Source organism: Opisthocomus hoazin, chromosome 1 (genome assembly GCF_030867145.1).
Source record: "Opisthocomus hoazin isolate bOpiHoa1 chromosome 1, bOpiHoa1.hap1, whole genome shotgun sequence".
Lineage (NCBI taxonomy): Eukaryota > Metazoa > Chordata > Aves > Opisthocomiformes > Opisthocomidae > Opisthocomus > Opisthocomus hoazin.
Window position 1 is genome coordinate 72,066,241 of NC_134414.1, and position 19,090 is coordinate 72,085,330.

Consider the following 19,090-nt stretch of genomic DNA (forward strand, 5'->3'; position numbering starts at 1 on the left):
TCTGCCCAATTTTGAGTTTAGAGCAGAGCAGCCTACGCATAGACTGTCCAGTCTCCTTTTGTGCTATAGACATGGTGCAGTCTTGGGTATTAGCTGCCTTATTTGGCAGGAGTCAGCTCTGTGACCACTTTTAAATCCTTTTTTGGAAGGATTTTGAATGTGGCCTGTCCATGGTAGGTCTGGGAAATCTGTGTTACTCCTTGTAATGCAGGAGAATATTCAGCAAAGTCATGCGCAGAAGTGAGATGAATAACTGGAGATGTTTTGAAGGCTCAGTTATTTCAGCTGAAGAGGAGTAGGACAAGTATGTCTGTGGGTATGAAAGCACCATCCAAAGTGAAGGCAGGTGAAATTAATAAAGTTTTATGGATGATAAAAATGTAAATAGTTGAAAAGTTTTTTATAGTTTATTTTAGTTAGTGTAATGTTATGAGAGACATTTTGCTGTTATTAGTATTATGTATTCCATGAATGAAGGACTGAGTAAAATATTTTGGAATTTTTTTGATGCAGTTCTCTGACCTTGTGCATTTAAAGTGAGGATTTCCAATTTATGACAAATATAAATGCTCACTGACACAGAGACTTCTTCCTTTCTCCTCTTCCCTTCTTTCCTCCTTCCTCTGTGTTGCCGACACCTCCTTCTCCTCTTCCTTAACACAGCCATAAAGAGTTTCCACTGGATTCGTGAATTAAAAGGTTTGTAGCCAAGTGAGCAACAGACATAGCAAAAGTAACTGGTGGGGCGAATAGAGAGGAGTCTGTGGAAGGAGGGAACAAGACTTGTCCCTTTTGCTAGGAACAAAGTGTTACATCAGTTCACTATGCCATGAAAGAGTCGTTTAAGTGCTGTCAGTGAGTTATGCCTGAGTATAAATTTCCCCACAGTGTCTTGAGAACGTTGAAGTTCAGGGGCTCAAGGACAAAAATAGATTCTGTGTGGATTACCAAAGGAAGTGTGGGGGATGTTTCAGCTTTTCTCTGCCTAGTTCCTTATGGATCAGTGTATCATGTCACATATCTACAGGTCTATGCTTCCAGATTTTGCCAGTGCAAATTCGTCAGTTAGTCATGCAAATATTTATTTATATGTAAATATTACAGTACATGAATTTACTATGACATTATAACTATAGAATATATAGCATGTAATATATGGTCACATATCTATATATATGTATTTACAGCTGATGTGCTGGCAAATAGCTGGCGTAATGATAAAAAAGTGTATGCCACTATGCCACCAACACTCTGTCTTTATTGTGCGAAGTCCTTTTTGTACTCTTTATGGAGGAGTCTGCCAGGATGGTTTAGCTAGTAAAGCTGTAATATGAAGTACTGTCAGGTCTGTAGTAATCTTTCTGTTCCATCATGAGGGCCGTGTCTGTCTGACATACCTAGAGAGATGCCACCAAGTACGCCCAGCTGTGGCCTAGCACAGTATTTCTTTCCCTCTCACACAACCCTGTGCTGCTCTGTTGGCTGTACCAGTCCCAGGTCTTATGCATCCCAGGTTCCGCAGCTTGTGACCCAAAACAGCATTAGCTCAGTCTCAGACAAGAAACTACCATGTTTTCACTGCTATCATTGGTAGAAGGAATGGGAAAATTTATTACAAAGGGACAATTTTAGGAAAGAGAGACTTTGGCTTCTATTTGGAGAGCTTTCTTGGCAACCAGAATGGCTTCAGTTTACTTTTGCAAGCTTAAATTCTATAGAAACGGAAGGGAGATTATACATACATACATACATACATATGTATATATGTATGTATGTATGTAATGCATGCATGAGCACAGCTTATTTTCAACACTCCAGTGTTTAAAGGCTGGCACTGTTCTTTTGAGTCAGAGACTCAAGCCACCAATTCAGTTTTTTAAGTCCTCCATCTTATTAAGTAGAAGTCTTTTGGGGTTGGTTCCTTTAAGATCTGTGCTTGGAGACAGCACACAGAATCAAGTGTGTAATAGAACACTTTTTAACTGCCAGTTTGTTTTCTTGCACAGTTCATGTAATGAAAGCATTACTGTCACACAGCTGAAAACAAAAGTAAGCTTTATGACCCATGAAATGCGTTTGCGGAACAACAAGGAAATCGATTACTCTCCCTAGCAAGCAGGAGCAGGGGATAAAACATCTCGGTAAGGATTCCGGGATAAGTGCTCATGTGTGCCTGGTGGAGAAAGGGAGGTGGGGTCTGCCGTGTGAAAAGGACAGGCGGTTTCTGATCCTCTTGTTGAAGAATGAGATCACATTAAACAGATGAGTATCCCGGTTGGTCGGATACAGCCTTCCAGACTCTGCAGGTAGAATTTCACTACATGAAAGCTTGTAATTTGATTGTAATGCATTTATGATCATTTGTATGTCTTGAGAAACCAGTGCAGTCACTGTAATGCAAAAGAGGATTTGTAAAGACACTAACAGACTTTGGTGTAAAAAAAAGTTCCTGCTGCTAGAACAGTGTCAGCTGTAGCAATCTTGGTCTATTTCAACTCCACCATTTTTTACCAGGAAGCATAAATTTGTGTGACACACAGTACGCTATTTATTTCTGGTTTATTGTTCTCGTACTGCTCTGAACAGCTACCTCTGTTTAAGTGATGAAATGAGCTTGTTCCATTTTATTCACTAAAAGAGCATCCATGAAAGGACATATGTGGTAGATTCCTATAATGTCAGCACTGCTGATCAGTGATTTTAAATTTATATTGCGCTTTAGTCCCCTTTCATTTTAATGCTGTGTTTAGTTTTTGCTTCCTGGCTGTATTTTGATATCCTCAAATCTGTAATAATTTTTAACCATTCTTAGAGAAGTGCTTTTGTTGATGTTTGCAAGGGGGAATTCCTACCACTTTGGAGTGCCTACTGGACTAAGGCTTGCCTAGGCTGGTTCCAAAACCATTAGCATTTCTCCAGGTGTGACATCCAGTGATTTTTTTTTTTTCTTTTCTGCATAACATCACTCCGTCTTCATCAAATCCCAGGCATCCTGCTCCTTCCACATAACTCTCCTCCCTCCTTTGCAAGTCCCAGGCAAATGGCTGAAGGAAATTTCTGCAGTGGAGAAGTGAAAGCACAAATCAGAGCAGCCAACATCAAGGGAATGAAGGAAGTATTGACAAGATGTTGGTTTTGGCAGCACAGATACTTCCTCATCTAGGCTGCCTCTGTAGCCAGTGGAAAAAAAGACAGATGCCATCAGAAGGTAATTCATCCCATTCTATAATAGGTGTAGAAGGTATCTGGAAGTGTCTGGCTCTCCACTGACTACAGAGGAGCACAGATAACTGTCTGAGACAAATACTTACATTTTCAGCAGGTGGAGTTGAGTATGATGAAGTCTACCTCTTGGGACAATTTTCTTAGCAGCTTCAGCACATACAAAACACCACAATTGGTACCACCCAGCAGCATGAATAAGAACTACTGCTTTGCTTTGGATGGAGCACTGTGACATTCCCCTTTCAGAAATACATACTGAGGCTTCAAACCCTGTACTTTTACTAAGCAGAGCCTAGCTGATTCCCAAACACAAACCCATTTGCTTTATGGACATGTGCTCTTCCCGTTTTTGGTATCCCCCAGTCTGTATCTGCACAAATGAATCAAGTCATGAGGGTATAATACCAAATGATCCGATAATTTTGGTCTCAAAAGTCATCTGGAATCAGTTCATGTGGTTTGCCATAGAATACAGCAATGCACCCCTATGAAATAAAAAGCTAAACACCATACAGCTGTAAAAAGATGAAAATTAAATCATTAGAGTGGTTGTATCTGCTCAGACTAGGGAGAAGGTACAGCAGTGCTGTTTGAACAAGCTGGGTGAAGCTGAGATGTGATGCTGCTGGAAGGAAATCTGTAACTGTGTGGTCATGGTTATTGGGATGTGAACAGGGATCCTCAGATGCTGTGGGGGCTTAAAAGAGCATCAATAATAAAAGTAACTCTGTCCGATGAAATTAGAAAAAAGGAACTTTTAAGGTTGCCTTCTGTTTCTTGCCTTGGAAAATGTGAATGAAGTACGATTCAGTCCGTTTTCCAACTTTGTTTTAGTAACATCTGCTGGACTCCAATGGCTGGAACTCTTAAGACTCTCCCAGACTCCCAGGGGACCTGACAGTGCATCATCAGTGGTGACAATTTTAACTGAATCAAGTCAAGCATTTACTCATCAGTGAATGAATTTGAATTTAATATGTGTTCATTTACAAATATATCAAATTCATTCTCTGATTGCAGTGCAATGGTGACTCCAGTTTTGAAGTCTAAGTGCACAGAAACTGCTTGATATAGGTTATTTCATTCAGGCTGGTCATTCCAGTAAAAATTTGCTTGTAAAAAAATTTGAAATCATCTCCTGGCTGTTCTAGGTCTGGTTTTGTAGCTGATGTTACATTGTGAGAGAATAAAGACTATATTAATCAGGTAACCCTTCTCAATAACTTTGTTTAATGTTTCATAATGGCTGTTGATTTAATTTTTGCCATTCTTTCATTGCTTGAAGAAAAAAATACAGGAAAATTCATCTTTATTTCATATAGCATCTTTCACAGAAACTGTATCTTCAAATGCTTTAGCAGTTAGAAGAAAAGACAAGATGGATTACAGGAAGAGTAGTGCAAAGTGGGTTGGTATAAATTAAGGATTAATGCTCAAGAGAGCGTTCCAAGAGGGTGAAATCGTCTGAGAGACCTAGACTAGGGAACTATTGGAGTTAATATACAAGGTTTTTATTTGAACAGTAAAAATGCTAAGGCAAAATGTTTCCATGCCACTTTTGGAAGTTGGAGTTGGGAGGGAGTTAAGCTGCTGTACTCAAACACCTGTGAGAACGGCACAGCTGCTGCTAGTTGGTAGGGAGGGTGGAAGGAGGACGGGAGAGATGCTTTATGCGTGGGTAGCTGGGGAAGCCTTGTGAGGAGCTTAACAACAAGGGTACTGAAGGAGTAGTTTTGAACCATGGAGTTTCATGTCCTAAAGAGAAATGGGAAGCAAAAGTAGCTGCTTGGGAGTATGCTTGATGCATACTCATAATGTCCCTGTTGGGCAAGGCAGTAGGTGAAGAGGCTATAAAGAAGAGTTCCACAATTCTGAAATGAAAATGAGAATTTAAGACTAATAGAGGCAGGGAGACGGTGATGAACATGCTGATGGATGCAGAAGTAATAATAGATGGATGCTTCTGGAACAGAATGCTGGATTGTGAAAACTATTAAGAAAATCAAAAGTGATGGAGGAAGGCATTGAAATGGGTTTTCCTGTGCTTCTCCTCAAGAAAATATTTGTTTTGAAAAGATGTAGCCAAAGGAGACAGAACCAAAGCTAGTTAAACAGTTAGTCAGAGCTTGCGGGGAAGTTTGCTGGGAAGAAATCATGGAGCATATCCGTAGTAGAGTATCTGCAGCAGAGAATCCAGTGCTAATACTAGAAACAGAGAAAAGCAGAGAGCATCAATACTGCCCATTGTCTTAGGTAAGTGTATTTGTAAATGTGTACAGACAGTTATGCGACATTATGCATTTAGGGAGAACGCTATATGGATACCTGTTAATTTGCAGAGCTCCCTCGAGCCTCAGGTACTGGGAGCAACCTGCAGCCTGCTGGTCACTGTCTCATGCTGCCCACCATGCAGTGTGGCACTGCCGCCTCTCCCCTGCCCACGAGAGCCTGGGCACTGGGTGATGTGTGGTGGTGGGTTGCTCAGCTGTGCCCAGTGAGAGATGTCCCGGAGCCTGGAGAGACACTGGCCTGTGTGGCAGCTAGCACATGCTGTATTGTTATGTACATTCCTCCATGGCAGCTTGGCTGTGAGCCACCTCCTGTGGTGGGACCCAGCACACCTATCGCACAACCCTGGGCACGTGTCAATATGATCAGATGCTAATTTCACCTATCTCTGTAACTGTTGCAGCAAATGGCACAAATAAAGTTCCCAGTAACTCAAAAAGTCTGTTTATCTGACCAGGAAAGAAACAGTCCCTGTCCTAAAGATCTCCGTGTGTGCCTGGAGGAGCTGGAGTAAGCAGCCTGAGAACCTGTGCTCCCTCTCTTGTCTTGCTCAGCTGTGCTGCGTGAGCCGTCTTGGGCTGGGGGAGAACTGGGACCATTAAGTCACCCTGTCATCCATGTCCTGTCCATGGGCACTGATGCAGTCGCTTGCCCTTCTGAGTAGCTTAATCGATGAATTATCTGAAAAAGTTGAGCATCAACACCATGGGAAGAGAAAAAGAGAAAGCAATATGCATTAACTATGCCTATACACAATAAAATTAACTGTGAGTATCTAAGGTGTAGCAAAAGATTCTGCCTTTCACTGTTCTGCCCTTCAGGATGTGGGGCAAGAAAAAAAGAGAAATTTTCTGAATGAAAATGTTGCCTTTATTTGGACAGACTTTGATCTGGTTTTTGCTCCTTGGTGTAATAATTGGTACCTCTCATGTGGTTTCTGTATTCTTTCCCAGCATTTGTTTATCTAATTAATTCTGCCTTTTTATGCATTTGAGGTTGCTTAGATTTCTCATGGGACCTCTCCCCTGCCTGTGTTACACCAACTGGCCTTTTCATGTTGCTATTTTTCCTAATTATCCCTGACATGATACTGGAAACCAGCAGACTTCTTCACAGGCAGCAAAACAAAAGTCTCCTTGACCACAAACAGCAAAATAACCCCAGTCCTCATCACTTATTCATTACGGCCAAAACCCAGCTTTTACTTTGATAATCCCTAGGAGTGCAAATTACATGAAATAGGTGAGACAACCCCATAGCTGCTGCCAGCACTTCTGCCTCCTTCCCGTCGGTCTTGACCACATGACCTCACCCTGTCATTTGCACTCTGTCTAGTGCTCGTCTCTCACAATTATCTGATTGAACTCATTTAGGGAAGCAAATAGTTTTCTGTGTAGTGAGTGAATTGCCCTGGCATGCTGCGCATTCGGGCAAGTACAGGAGCCGGTATGAAGGGACACAGCGCTTTGGGGGAGAGAGCAGGAGAGGGGGCTGGACAGGAGGGAAGCAAACGAAGGTCAGGGGAGTAAGACGCTGTTCCAGGTAGCAGTGAGGAGTCACATAGGCTCAGCTCAATGCCCTGGGGTGCTATTAACAACAGAGAGGGGGAACAAAATCTGAGTCAAAGATCCGTGTTGTTGGTGATAATGTTCAGCAGCATAGGACTTGATGAATTCAGCAGTGATGATGCAGCGGAAAGGCTGTAGGTTGCTAACTTGGTCACTTGATCTGAATGCAAGACTTGATCTAAACACTTGACAGCACCCTGTGTGCAGCGTCTCTGTCTGAAGGCCTTCCTGGTAATATAGGTGTCTGCTGTGGGCATCGGCCATGTTATTGGGTGTATTAACAGTCAGAAGCAAGCTACGTGTTTATGCGTGGGATCCCCCCCCTGTCCTTGTCTTCCTGAGCTGTACCAAAGCTGGTGCTCTTCAAACCAACAGACATTTTGTGTTTATTTTTCTTCCCTCCTTCATCTAAAAGCCAGTCTAGGAAATAGTTCTTTGGGCACAGGTTGGGTAGTCATAAAAGTCTTTCGTTGTTGTGAATTCATGTCATTGTAACTAGTGCCGTGACTGGAATTGGCATTAATGGATAACGAACATGACATAATCCTGTCTCCTGTGGTGCCACAGCAGAGCTTCAATTACAGCATTGCTATTACTGAAAAACCAACCTCTGGAAAGAGTAAGTTGGCAGGCCATAAATTGTGAAGCACATTACCTGGTGTAGTGAGAAACCTCAGAATTAGCCCAGTTGTGAAAACCAACATAGTAGGAGCGTTGCCTGAGCTTAATTTTCATCACAGCCACAAAATTTCTGTCCCAAGGGCAGGGGAAAAAAGTGGCCATTGTGGGAGGGGAAAGGGCCACACAGGAGTGGACTTTTCAAATTAGAGAAAATTAACTCACAATTACAAGTACTTTTATACTGTCCCACCTCACAAGACAGGCAACGTTTAGTTGCTAGCAGCAGCTGAAATGCAGTGCAATGAGTTTAAGTGTCTTAGCTTTGCAGGCTATTAATCTGCAGCCCTGCTGAGGTGCCATGGTAACAGATGCAGCTTCTGGTTGAGATTGCACCAGGGGTGGAAAGTCATTCTCTGTTTTGTATTTGTGATATAGTTTTTGTAAACTTCTGCTCTTACACCTTCATCCTCAGTGTCCCCAAAAAAGTGCAGCCAATTTATTTAAGCCTGTGTTAAGTTCTGAGCTTGGAGACATAGCGAAATCAAACCAGTAAGAAGGCCCACGCAATTAAACTGTGTTTTGGGAAATGTAGTGTTAGGGGCAGCCTACAACAAACTGCCCCATGCATTTCCTTTCCAAATATGCTTGCTTGAACCCGTGTGCGGATAAAACGGGCTTTACAGATCTGTGGCATAATGTTTACACAGCCTTTTGCAAAGCCTTCACTTCCCAGAGCAAAAGATATTAGATGACAGTGTTTCTCAATTTACATTGATGAGGGTAATTGTGATTCTTTCTCTGTCTCAAACAAAATCCCAGAGAGACTTCACGAACAGCACAATGCTTGGAGACATTGGAGGCTGTGCAATGCAAAAGTGGCCATTTAGCATCAGCAAAGTGAATCTGTTAGATATAATGTAACTTACATCTGATGCTGAGGTAATTTTGAAAGCAAAAATCCATGCATTTTCCAGAATCTTGGATCTACTTAGTCTAAATTGGAAAATGAGGTATGTCACGTGGCATCTGGTGCTAGAAATGACTGTCATTATCTGAGCAGTTGTGCCTTTTGACTGAGAACAGGTAAGGGCTAACTTAGAGCTGTGAGGGAACCAGGTGCGTGCGGGAGCGGGTGCCTGGAGCCCAGCGAGCCTCGTGGAGGTGTTTTGCGGGGGTGCTGGAAGCAGCCGGCGAGGTACCAGCCTGCAGCGAGCAGGTGCTTTTGCTGGGGAGCGACGTGATTGTCCGTGTGCCTGCTGGCAGACGCTGGCTGCCCGTCTCCGCGCGTCACGCAGCGGGGACACGGTGCCAGCGGCGTGTGACGTGGCACACCAGGAGCCTGGGGCCTGGGCTGCGGGGGTTACGTGGGAGCGTGGCTGCAGCCAGCGTGCCCCCCATCAGACTCCCCAATGGGTCTGCTCCGTGGCCAGCCCTGGACTCCAAAACCATGCCAGGAGCCTGTTGGTCACCAAGTGCCCGTGCCAGGTGTGTTTCTGACAGCTGACCAGTGTCAGTGACGGGGTTGTGTAGCCTTGGGGTGTCCCCTGGCTCCGTTGCCATCGCTAGGCTCGCTGGGCACAGGAGGGTGGACAGTGCAGCCAGTGCTGCCGTACGGCTGCTGCAGGGCGAGAGGTTGTCCAAGACAGGTGAATTCCGCAAGAAAGTGCATGCCTTTTCTGAAAGAAGGCAGCAAGCAAGAATTCAGCAGTCCAGCCTTTCACAAGTTTTGCATTTTTGAGTGTCTTCATATTTCTGTGACAGGACAGAAGATAGATAACAACTCTTCAGTTAATACTGTGTGCTAAAGTCCCTCATTCCAAGTGCTATTTTGCTCTCCCTTTTGTTAGAACACCTCTGTTAAACGTCTGGCTTTTGGGTTTGATTGTTACGCCCCCATAGTACAGTTTTCAGCGTTTAATAAGTGGCTTCATGGTTCCCTTGTAAATAACCAAATTACTGTATTCTGTATCAGAACCGGGAGTAAACGTGTTCTGATAGTAACAGCTGTGGAGAAGCCTGGCTGCACAGCAATGGAACAGCGAGAGCAAAACTGTTTCTTAAATAACTGTTAAAATATATTGTTGTAAGTAATTAATAGTTTTCCTGACAAAACATACTGGAGTTAAAAATGGAGATGAGAACGTGATGGATCAGTATTAATTTTTTTAAAAGTGCTATTTCTTTTACCCATCAAGAAAAATTGTCTCTGTTTAAATGAACTGCACTGCTTTTCTTTCATGACAGTGCTAGGCTTGTGAGCTCACAACTCCAGCAATCACCAACCACTCAGGAAAATTAGCTTTTGAATTTACAGCAGCTCTTCATTTGGCTGTCTTGGCTGCAATTTTTAGAAGTAATTTGTACTATGTTTATGTGTTTCTCACATTCTCAATAAGCAATGGGAGGTTTGAGACAAAATATAAATCTGTAACTTTATTTTAAGGATTTCTTTGTGTTCTTCTTGTATTATTACTTCTTTTATCATTCTCATACATATAGAAGTAATTTTAAGTCGTAAGAACCCCTGAGTATCACATTCTGCCACTTTGGCGTTGTAACAAATATTACTTCAGTGAAGAAATGTTCCTCTTCATTTCAAAGGGACCACTCACTGAAGTAGTTGCTAGTAGGCGTGGATAAGAACAGCAGTCGCTGGCTGGCAACCGGTGACTTGCACACAACTCCTTGAATGGGTAGATGCTCACCGACACGACTGAGGAGTGCAAAGACAACTCCATAGCTCCTGTCTGTACTACAATTTGCTGTGCACCTTTATATGCTGTCTCTTACAGCTATATGGTGAAACTGGAAGGCCAGCGTACTCGTTAGGTGATTCGAGCTATCTCTATGAGTGGAAAATGTTGGTTTGGGGATTGTAGATCATCAATAAGTTGCTCATGTGTGAAATGAAAAGCCACCTTGAGGTCAGCTTCTAGTAAATTCATCCTGAGCTCAGGCAATTTGGAAACACCTGGCTAAGCCCACTAATTACTTGATTGACTGCTATGACTTGAAAAACAAGATAGAGGTATCAGACAATAATGACTTAATCTGAACTTTTAAACACTGCTGCTTTTTCAGATAAAGAGATCAGGGTCTGGAGCAAATGCAGCTGCCACAGGGCAGCGCAGCCCACTGATCTGCAGTGATAATAGTTCTCTACAAGGAGCCCACAGCCTTCTGGATCGGCTGAGTTGCATGCCAAGATCTTTAGACAACCAGATTCGTGAGACATGACTCGCCATACTGGAGAGCCAAGGGATAGCGGATGTTGAAGGGTGATGCAGCCAACAGTGCTTTCATAGGGTTTTTGCCTCCTTACAACAGGATGGAGCAGGGGGGGTGCAGGAGGTTCCCAAGATCAGCCGGCACCATCAGCCTCAGTCCCTTTCCTCCCCACGCTGAAGGTTCCAATTATACAGCAATCACTGTGGCAGTGCTGGCTCACCTCTCATTATGTCATCTAAGAGCCACGAGCTAATGAGAGATTAGAAGAATGTACAAGAAAACGTTTGAAAGCTGTGATTCTTCTGATTTTTATGTTGTACTTTTTGCTGATTCATTGGGACCTCGTATTTCCAAATGCTTGATATTGCTTTGACCCATGTGCCCAGTGCTATGGGCTTATATGGCTGTAACTCCTTACTTGCCCAATATAAATTTTTTTGAGGAAGTCACCAATGCTATGTCTCCTGTTGATACTATTGACATTGTACTGTTGTTTGCCTAACATAAACTAAAGAGTCCATTTTTCAAGTGGGTTCATGATGCCTTACAAATTTTTTAGGTAATGCAGATATGGATTTTGTACAGGCGAAAGGGATATATGAACTGTGTGGGTGTAATTTTGGTAATCTATACCTGGGCATTTCTAAAATACATATTGTGAAGGAGCAATTAATGAGTAGTAAATAACAAAAAGATTCCAGATTCTTAACTGAAACCCTGGTCCATGTCCTCTATCAATTAAGGACACTGTTCTGTCAGTTTTCAGGGGAATTTTTTAATCTGTTGCAGCTATTAACCATAACTTAGTACTGTTTTACATTAACCTATCATCTAGGACATTTCAGAGGGTTCCCCTTGTGACTTTGCGTGAGAGGTGTACATTAAATCATGGAATCATAGAAAGTTTTGGGTTGGAAGAGACCCCTAGAGGTCATCTAGTCCAACCCCCCTGCAGCGAGGAGGGACACCACTAACTAGATCAGGTTGCTCAGAGCCCTGTCCAACCTGGTCTTGAATGTTTCCAGGGATGGGGCCTCCACTACCTCTCTGGGCAACCTGTTCCAGTGTTTCACAACCCTCATTGTAAAGAATTTCTTCCTTATATCCAGCCTAAACCTACCCTGTTTTAGTTTAAAACCATTACCCCTCGTCCTGTCACTGCTGTCTCTACTAAAAAGATTGTCCCCATCTTTCCTATAGGCTCTCTTTAAGTACTGAAATGCTGCAATCAGATCTCCCCGCAGCCTTCTCTTCTGCAGGCTGAACAAGCCCAACTCTCTCAGCCTGTCCTCATAGGAGAGGTGCTCCAGCCCTCGGATCATTTTTGTAGCCCTCCTTTGGACCCGCTCCAACAGTTCCATGTCCTTCTTGTGCTGAGGGCTCCAGAGCTGAATGCAGTACTCCAGGTGAGGTCTCACCAGAGCAGAGTAGAGGGGCAGAATCACCTCTCTCGACCTGCTGGCCACGCTTCTCCTGATGCAGCCCAGGACGTGGTTGGCCCTCTGGGCTGCCAGTGCACATTGCCGGCTCATGTCGATAGAGTCCATGTTAGGTTCACCTTATATCCTGCAGATACCCACTCATCCAGACTCAAGGTGCAGAGTCCTCAAAGCCACAAAACCCTCTAATCTGAAGGAGGAAGGAGTGACAGCATGTCTCCCTCATCTGATGGCATTGGGGCTAATGAGCCCAAGGGGAGCGCCTTGCCAGGCATACACAGGGTTTCTCTTCCAGGACTCATTTCATCTCTCCTTGCTTACAGCACTACATATTTCAGACATGCCCTCAAAACAAGCCGGTGCTGTCTCAAGAGTGTGTGCTAACACAGAGAGTGTCTCTTGACTGAGGCGCATACCAGTGCTCGGCCTTTCCGAGTCCTGTTACTCTCCTCAGAGCGAATTGGGCAGTAAGCTTGCCATATCTGGGGTTATGCGAGCCCTACAGTTGCTGATAGAGCTGCAGCTGTAGTCATCCTTGAAGACAGAGTGAACACGGCTAGCAGGGGCTCAGCATGCCCAACCTGTGCAGCCTCTTGCCCCGAGCCCTCTGTGCCACCACCACTTGTGCTAGAGCAGTGCTCGAGCGTCGCGCCATCCGCAGTCCTGTTGGTAAAGAATTAATAATGCTGAATGAGTGAAGCAGCTTGGGAGGTAGAATGAGGTCTGAATTGGTGGCTGGTAGGCTAACAAAGGCAGTGCGCTGTCTGCGCTGTGGCTGGGACATGTACTGAGCTCTGCTGTGCTCTGCCGTGCCACCTCCGAGAGTGAGGGTCTGGCTGGGAGCCCCAGCAAGGGCAGGGGCCAAGCCAGCACACCCCAGCCCTTCCAGAGGTACCAGTCCTATGAATCTCTGACTTTGTTTTGGAAGAAATTATCCTAAGCTATTTGGGATGATAAAAGCTTTCTGAGAGTTCACGGGCTAGTTACTAACTTACTGCAATGTCTTTATCTGTATGTGTGAACTGCTACCACTGTAGTAAAGCTCTAGAGATTGATGTGAGCCAACAGGGACGTGGTTTTTTGCCATGCTCAGTGTCGACACCACTGCTGTTTTATTAAATAAGTTGATTTAGAAGAAATCACCACTGATTTTAATAACTCTTACAGCTGACCTAATTTTCTCTAGAAAGATTTAAGCTTTTCTAGCAGACTTGATGGTATGTCAACTCAGCATCAAGAATTTCTGCCTTTTTTCTGGTGCGTGACTGGCATCCTGCCACACTGATGTAAAGTGAATTACAGCAGGGGGAAACATCATTTAAGAATACTAGAAAAATTAGTGTAATTGTTTTACTTAATGAATTATATTGAAAACATTACTCAATCTGTTTTTCTCTTCTCAGTTAGTAGCCTCCATCGTATTTATCAGCTTTGGCGTGGTAGCAGCGTTCTGCTGTGCGATAGTTGATGGAGTGTTTGCAGCACGACACATAGTAAGTACAGTGATTTTCTGTCATCTTTCATTTTTGATTACTTATGTCATTTCTAGAAGGAAAGCATTTTCTTTTAGTTTATGTCTAGCAGTATATTAGGTTTTTTGATCGTTCTCCTTGTTGGAGAAATGTCTTTTGGCAAAAAATTGACAGGAAAGCCCATCATGCCAGTACCCAGAGATGGTGCCAACTGCTTATTCATCTCTCAGGGAGTTCCAAATACAGAGGTGATGTAAAATGATGTAATGACAGGCACGCTAAAATACATACCTGCTTAGGAAAGGGAAGACACTTCAGCCACCGCCAGCATTTGTTTCATTTTGCAAAAAGGCTTAGTGGGCACGGTCAGGATTTGGAATGCACCGGGCGGTGATGAGCACCACAAGTCCCCATGGGATCGGTAGGGGGAAGTGGATTGCAACAGCCCAAAGGGAACATTTAGTTGGAGCAAAGACAGCAGAAGAAGTGGCAGGCTTTGGTTAGAGGTGGTGTGAAAGGGGAACCTACTGAGTGACAAACAACCCCAAATTCACCATCTGCCTGCCATCAAAGGGTGGGTCATTTAACCAGAGCGACTAGTATTTCCAGTGTGTCTTCAAAATGCAGTCCTCCTCCATCTCCCAAACGTATTGCCATCTCTGCCTCAAAAGGACATTTATAGGCATTCGTTGTACTGCAGTTGCAGTAGTATTACTAGTAGGGCATTACTGTCTATGAGTGCGTAGGAGTCTTTCTCACGACCTTCTTGTGTAAGCACTAGACAAACTTAGAACAAAGTTTCTTTATTTTGGCTCATGGAATTCAAATGAAAATATTAGACAAAAAGGATCAATAGAAGAACAAGAGAGACGGGGTTGTGGGGTCATATGAATATGCCAGCTTGCATGTTAGATATATGTTGTTTGCTGTTCTGTCTTTTGTGATAGAATACCTAAAAATCAATGTAATCTTTTAAAAAAACTTTGATTTGCAGAAGCATCAGGAAATAATTAGTTATGTGTTTTAACAGACAGTAGAACTCAAATGTAGTGTGCTACATAATACAGCAAGTATAACGGTATATGATCCCCTCACTGGTATGAAATATCATGGGCCTGTTCATCTTGCTGCTTCTGTTCATTGAGGGGCAGCATAACACCACTGGCATCAGTAGAACTCTACCTCATGTTCTGTTAGCAAGTGCATCAGAATGATTAGGCTTTGGATCACTTGGAGCACAAAGCTGTAAACTGGTTTCTTTTCTACTGTTGTTGAAGAGGACTTTAAACCAAACGTGGGCTTCAGAACCTCACGTGCATTGCACAAGGAAGGAGACATCTATTGGTATAAACAACCGAGTTGTGCAATTTGAGCATGAATAAACACTCCGGATTGTAATCATGTTTTGTCCTAACCAGACTCTGCCAAATGCTGAAGCAGCCTGCTTTTACTCGGATTCGCCTTGCTGTTGCTCTGGATGACACCTGGTATAATGTTGTCTCTGATTAGTGTAAGCCCGGGAAGCCTCTCCAAGCCTTCTCTGCTTGAAAGAGGAGGGGAGCAGATTCCTGTTTAGGTTTCCTGCTCCCGAAAGTTCAGTAGTTGTGCCCCAGAAAATGATTACCACTTATTCAAATATTGGACCGGTCTCCTGATTTCCCAGGAACCAGACTTATTTTTGTCCTGCTTCGATGTGATCGTTAGGGAGTGTTCAGAGGACACTCGTACAGCCTGACACCTTGTAACTGCAATGCAGCCACGCAGCCGCAGCCCGCCACTGCTGAGGCCGGGCAAGGTGTCACCTCCCCTGAGGCGAGCTGCTGTGTCAAAGGACAGTGTGTGTGTGCTCCATCTCAAACACAGAAACAGGCATCACCCCTGTCATCTTTCTGGGTGTTTCCTTTGTCAGTTTGCACTCTTTTGGCTTTAAGTTCCTTTCGCATACGTTACTTCACTGTTCTAGAAACGACACTGCCTCCTATCTAAATGAAACAGCAATATCATATTCAGGTATTGTTGTATCCTTCCATCTGAAGAAACAGCATCTCATATGTAATATGCAGAGTTTATATTCACCTCCTCTTTATTGTAGCATAAATAGCTGTGTGGCACTGCTTGCTGTCATGGCATGCCCTTGGTGCGTCATTATGAACTAAAAGTGATTCAGTTCATTGCAGTGCTCTCTGAGCAGAAAGTGGGCCAGCGAGTTGTTGCAGGAGAGCACCAAGGCACAAAGTCATTGCACTCACCCAAGAAGAAATCATCTTATGATCTTGAGTGCAGTTCTGTACCCGGTTAAGTCTGGGACTGGGTATGCCTGCATCACCTGTGCAGGGCTGGAGCCTGGAAGGGGCTGGTCACCCCCCAGCCCTCCCACTGAGTGCTGGAGATGTACAGCCCAATGGCACGAACCTGCCTCAGTCATGGCGTGGCATGCTTCATGGAAATCCATTTCCAGCTGTTTACGCTTTGTTATTCGTATCTGTCTCTCCTGATCTCCTTCACATATTACAGAACAAAGAAATATTTAGTAGCACTGTTTGTTGGAAAACTAATTTGCCTGATAACATGGTCACACTCACTTCATCTCATTCACCTGCTCTGTGTATTAAGGAGCTTACTAGGATCAGGTAAAATAAAGGTGTGCTTCACCTAATTTCTCTTAACACTCCTAGGGATATCTGTAGGGGTGGTAGTGTGAGTACACTTGCAATTTGATTTACGGGAACCTTATCAAAAGCAGGTGTGTCATGCAGACTATGGTATCCTTGCCACTGCGTTATGTCCCCTTTGTGTCACAGCTAATTTCCTTCAGGGAGAGCAGTAACACCACCTTTGGTCCATTCCCCACACGCCAGTATCAGCCATTTTCAGACCTGTGTTGTGCTGTTGCTGCTTTGACCACTGCCTTTTGGGGATAACTGCTGGAGAATCAGACTAATCTGTCCTCCGTTCAGACTAAGGACAAACTCCTGGCATGTCAGAGCAGGTGCCCAGGTCTACACTAAAGCCATTAATTTTTCATGAGGAGGATTTGGGCAGCGTTCACTTTTCTGTCTCTGGTATGAGGGTGCTGATACCAAGGCTCCAGGTCCCTTTTCTCCTGGAGGGAGAAGTACTAGGTGAAACCAAGCAGGCTTCAGACCGACAGACAAAAATACAACATCCTTCACATCAATTTGGAATAAGAAATAATTTCCGGTTTTTCATTTTATTTTTAACCTCATTTGAGTTGGGAGGGATGTGAAGAGGACAAATCACATTATTACACATTTTTCTTAGCGCGTGCCTGCTGTGGAATGAAGAAGATTACCTGCTCTTGTAAAACTGTGGATAGAATAATATAATACTATCTCTGTTTTATTTTCTTTCCAGGAAGGCATAAAATTGATAAAAATTCTTCCAGGAAAGGGATGTATTTCAGAAAAGAGATACTTAAATTTTTTAAGACTCATTTTAAAACACATTGCTTAATAGAAAGCTCTGGAGCACAGCACTTACTTATAAAGTTAAGAACACTGAAGGAAAAGTAGCTTGATTTAAAATAGCAGTAGCTTATTTAAAAAGTAATGCAGATGTAATTTCCTATGTAAAGTTGATTTCACCATTGGTCCCTACAGCTGCACTTTTCACCTAAATAAAAGAAAAAGCCAGAATCAAATTAATCAAATCAAAGCTGGAATTAACGTGCAGTGATGTTGTTTCAGAAAAGTATAGTGATCACAGAAATCTCTTATCTGCATTCATGTTTGCTTGAGACATTTTGTTATTTAGCAGATGAGAATAGCCCAGCTGTGCAACAGCTAATGCAGATCATTCAACAGCCTCCTCTCACCACACAGGGAGACCCCCTGTCCCACCCCATGTACACATTCTCTGCAGTGCCTGTTGCCCTCCTACTCATGACTGCAAGCCTTGACCATCACCACATGATCCTTAGCTTTGCAGTTAGCCCCCAGGCGGAAAGTAAAATAGCCAGCAGCAAGAAATATAGTTATGAAATGAGGAATTTGCCTGCAAGAGCTTCCTGAGAAGGTTAGGAAGATGACAGGTAGCAAAAGCATGGGCGGATATTTTAAGCTGTGGAGACAAATGTTTTGTATCGTCTTTTCACATGCTCAGCTGGGAACATCGGCACTGACACATGGCCAGTCACATTTTCCGGAAGCATGGAATAAAAGAGACTCAGACATGTCTGAAAGTTCTAGGAGAAACCAAGGGCTCAGGCAAGAGGAAGTCCTCTCTGCTTGACAAAGCCAAGTCCTGTACCTGGGTGGGGCCAACTCCCGCTGTCAATACAGGCTGGGGGATGGAGGGATTGAGAACAGCCCTACCAAGAAGGACTTGGGGCTACTGGTGGATGAAAAGCTGGACATGAGCCAGCAATGTGCACTCGTAGCCCAGAAGGCCAACCATATCCTGAGCTGCATCAAAAGCAGTGTGGCCAGCAGGTCAAGGGAGGGGATTCTGCCCCTCTGCTCCGCTCTGGTGAGACCCCACCTGGAGTTCTGCATCCAGCTCTGGAGCCCCCAGCACAGGAAAGACATGGAGCTGTTGGAGCGGGTCCAGAGGAGGCCACAAAGGTGATCAGAGGGATGGAGTAACCTCTCCTGTAAGGAAAGGCTGGGAGAGTTGGGGCTCAGCCTCAAGAAGAGAAGGCTCTGTGGAGGCCTTATTGCAGCCTTTCAATACTTAAAGGGGGCTTACAAGAAAGAAGGGGACAAACTTCTTAGCAGGGCCTGTTGCAATCGAACAAGGGGTAATGGTTTTAAACTGAAAGAGGGTAGATTTTAGACTGGATATAAGGAAGAGATTTTTCACAATGAGGGTGGTGAAATACTCGAACGGGTTGCCCAGAGAGGTGGTAGATGCCCCATCCCTGGAAGCATTCAAGGCCAGGCTGGACAGGGCTCTGAGCAACTTGATCGAGTTGAAGATGTCACTGCTCATTGCAGGGGAGTTGAACTAGATGGGCTTTAAAGGCTGCTTCCAACCCAAGATATTCTATGATTCTATTCTGATTCTATGACTATAAGAACTACCTTTTGATCTTGTTGAATGGAATTCACAGCCCACATCCAGACAGTTTTATTAGAGGGGATCCACTAAAAAGAAAAAGCAGAGCTGAAGAGCTTGGGATAACACCAATGAGAACATCGGAAGACACAGCAGTGAAATTGCAGCTTGGGACTGTTGCCATTATCCTTTCTCTATGCACCACTTGGGCTTTGTATTCTCTATAACAATT

The 19,090-nt window shown here is 43.9% G+C and overlaps 1 protein-coding gene across 3 annotated transcripts in view; it reads left to right on the top strand.

The window, feature by feature from the left end:
* Positions 1 to 19,090, top strand: part of TMEM255B (transmembrane protein 255B) — a 78,188-nt gene that overhangs the window by 17,657 nt on the left and 41,441 nt on the right. For 2 of the 3 annotated variants that reach the window (XM_075425401.1, XM_075425412.1), the window contains one exon: positions 13,774 to 13,863. The exons of the other annotated variant lie outside the window; for it this stretch is intronic. In XM_075425401.1, the coding sequence (XP_075281516.1) occupies positions 13,774 to 13,863 (90 nt within the window). The remainder of the gene's footprint in view (positions 1 to 13,773; positions 13,864 to 19,090) is intronic. 3 annotated transcript variants of the gene reach the window in all.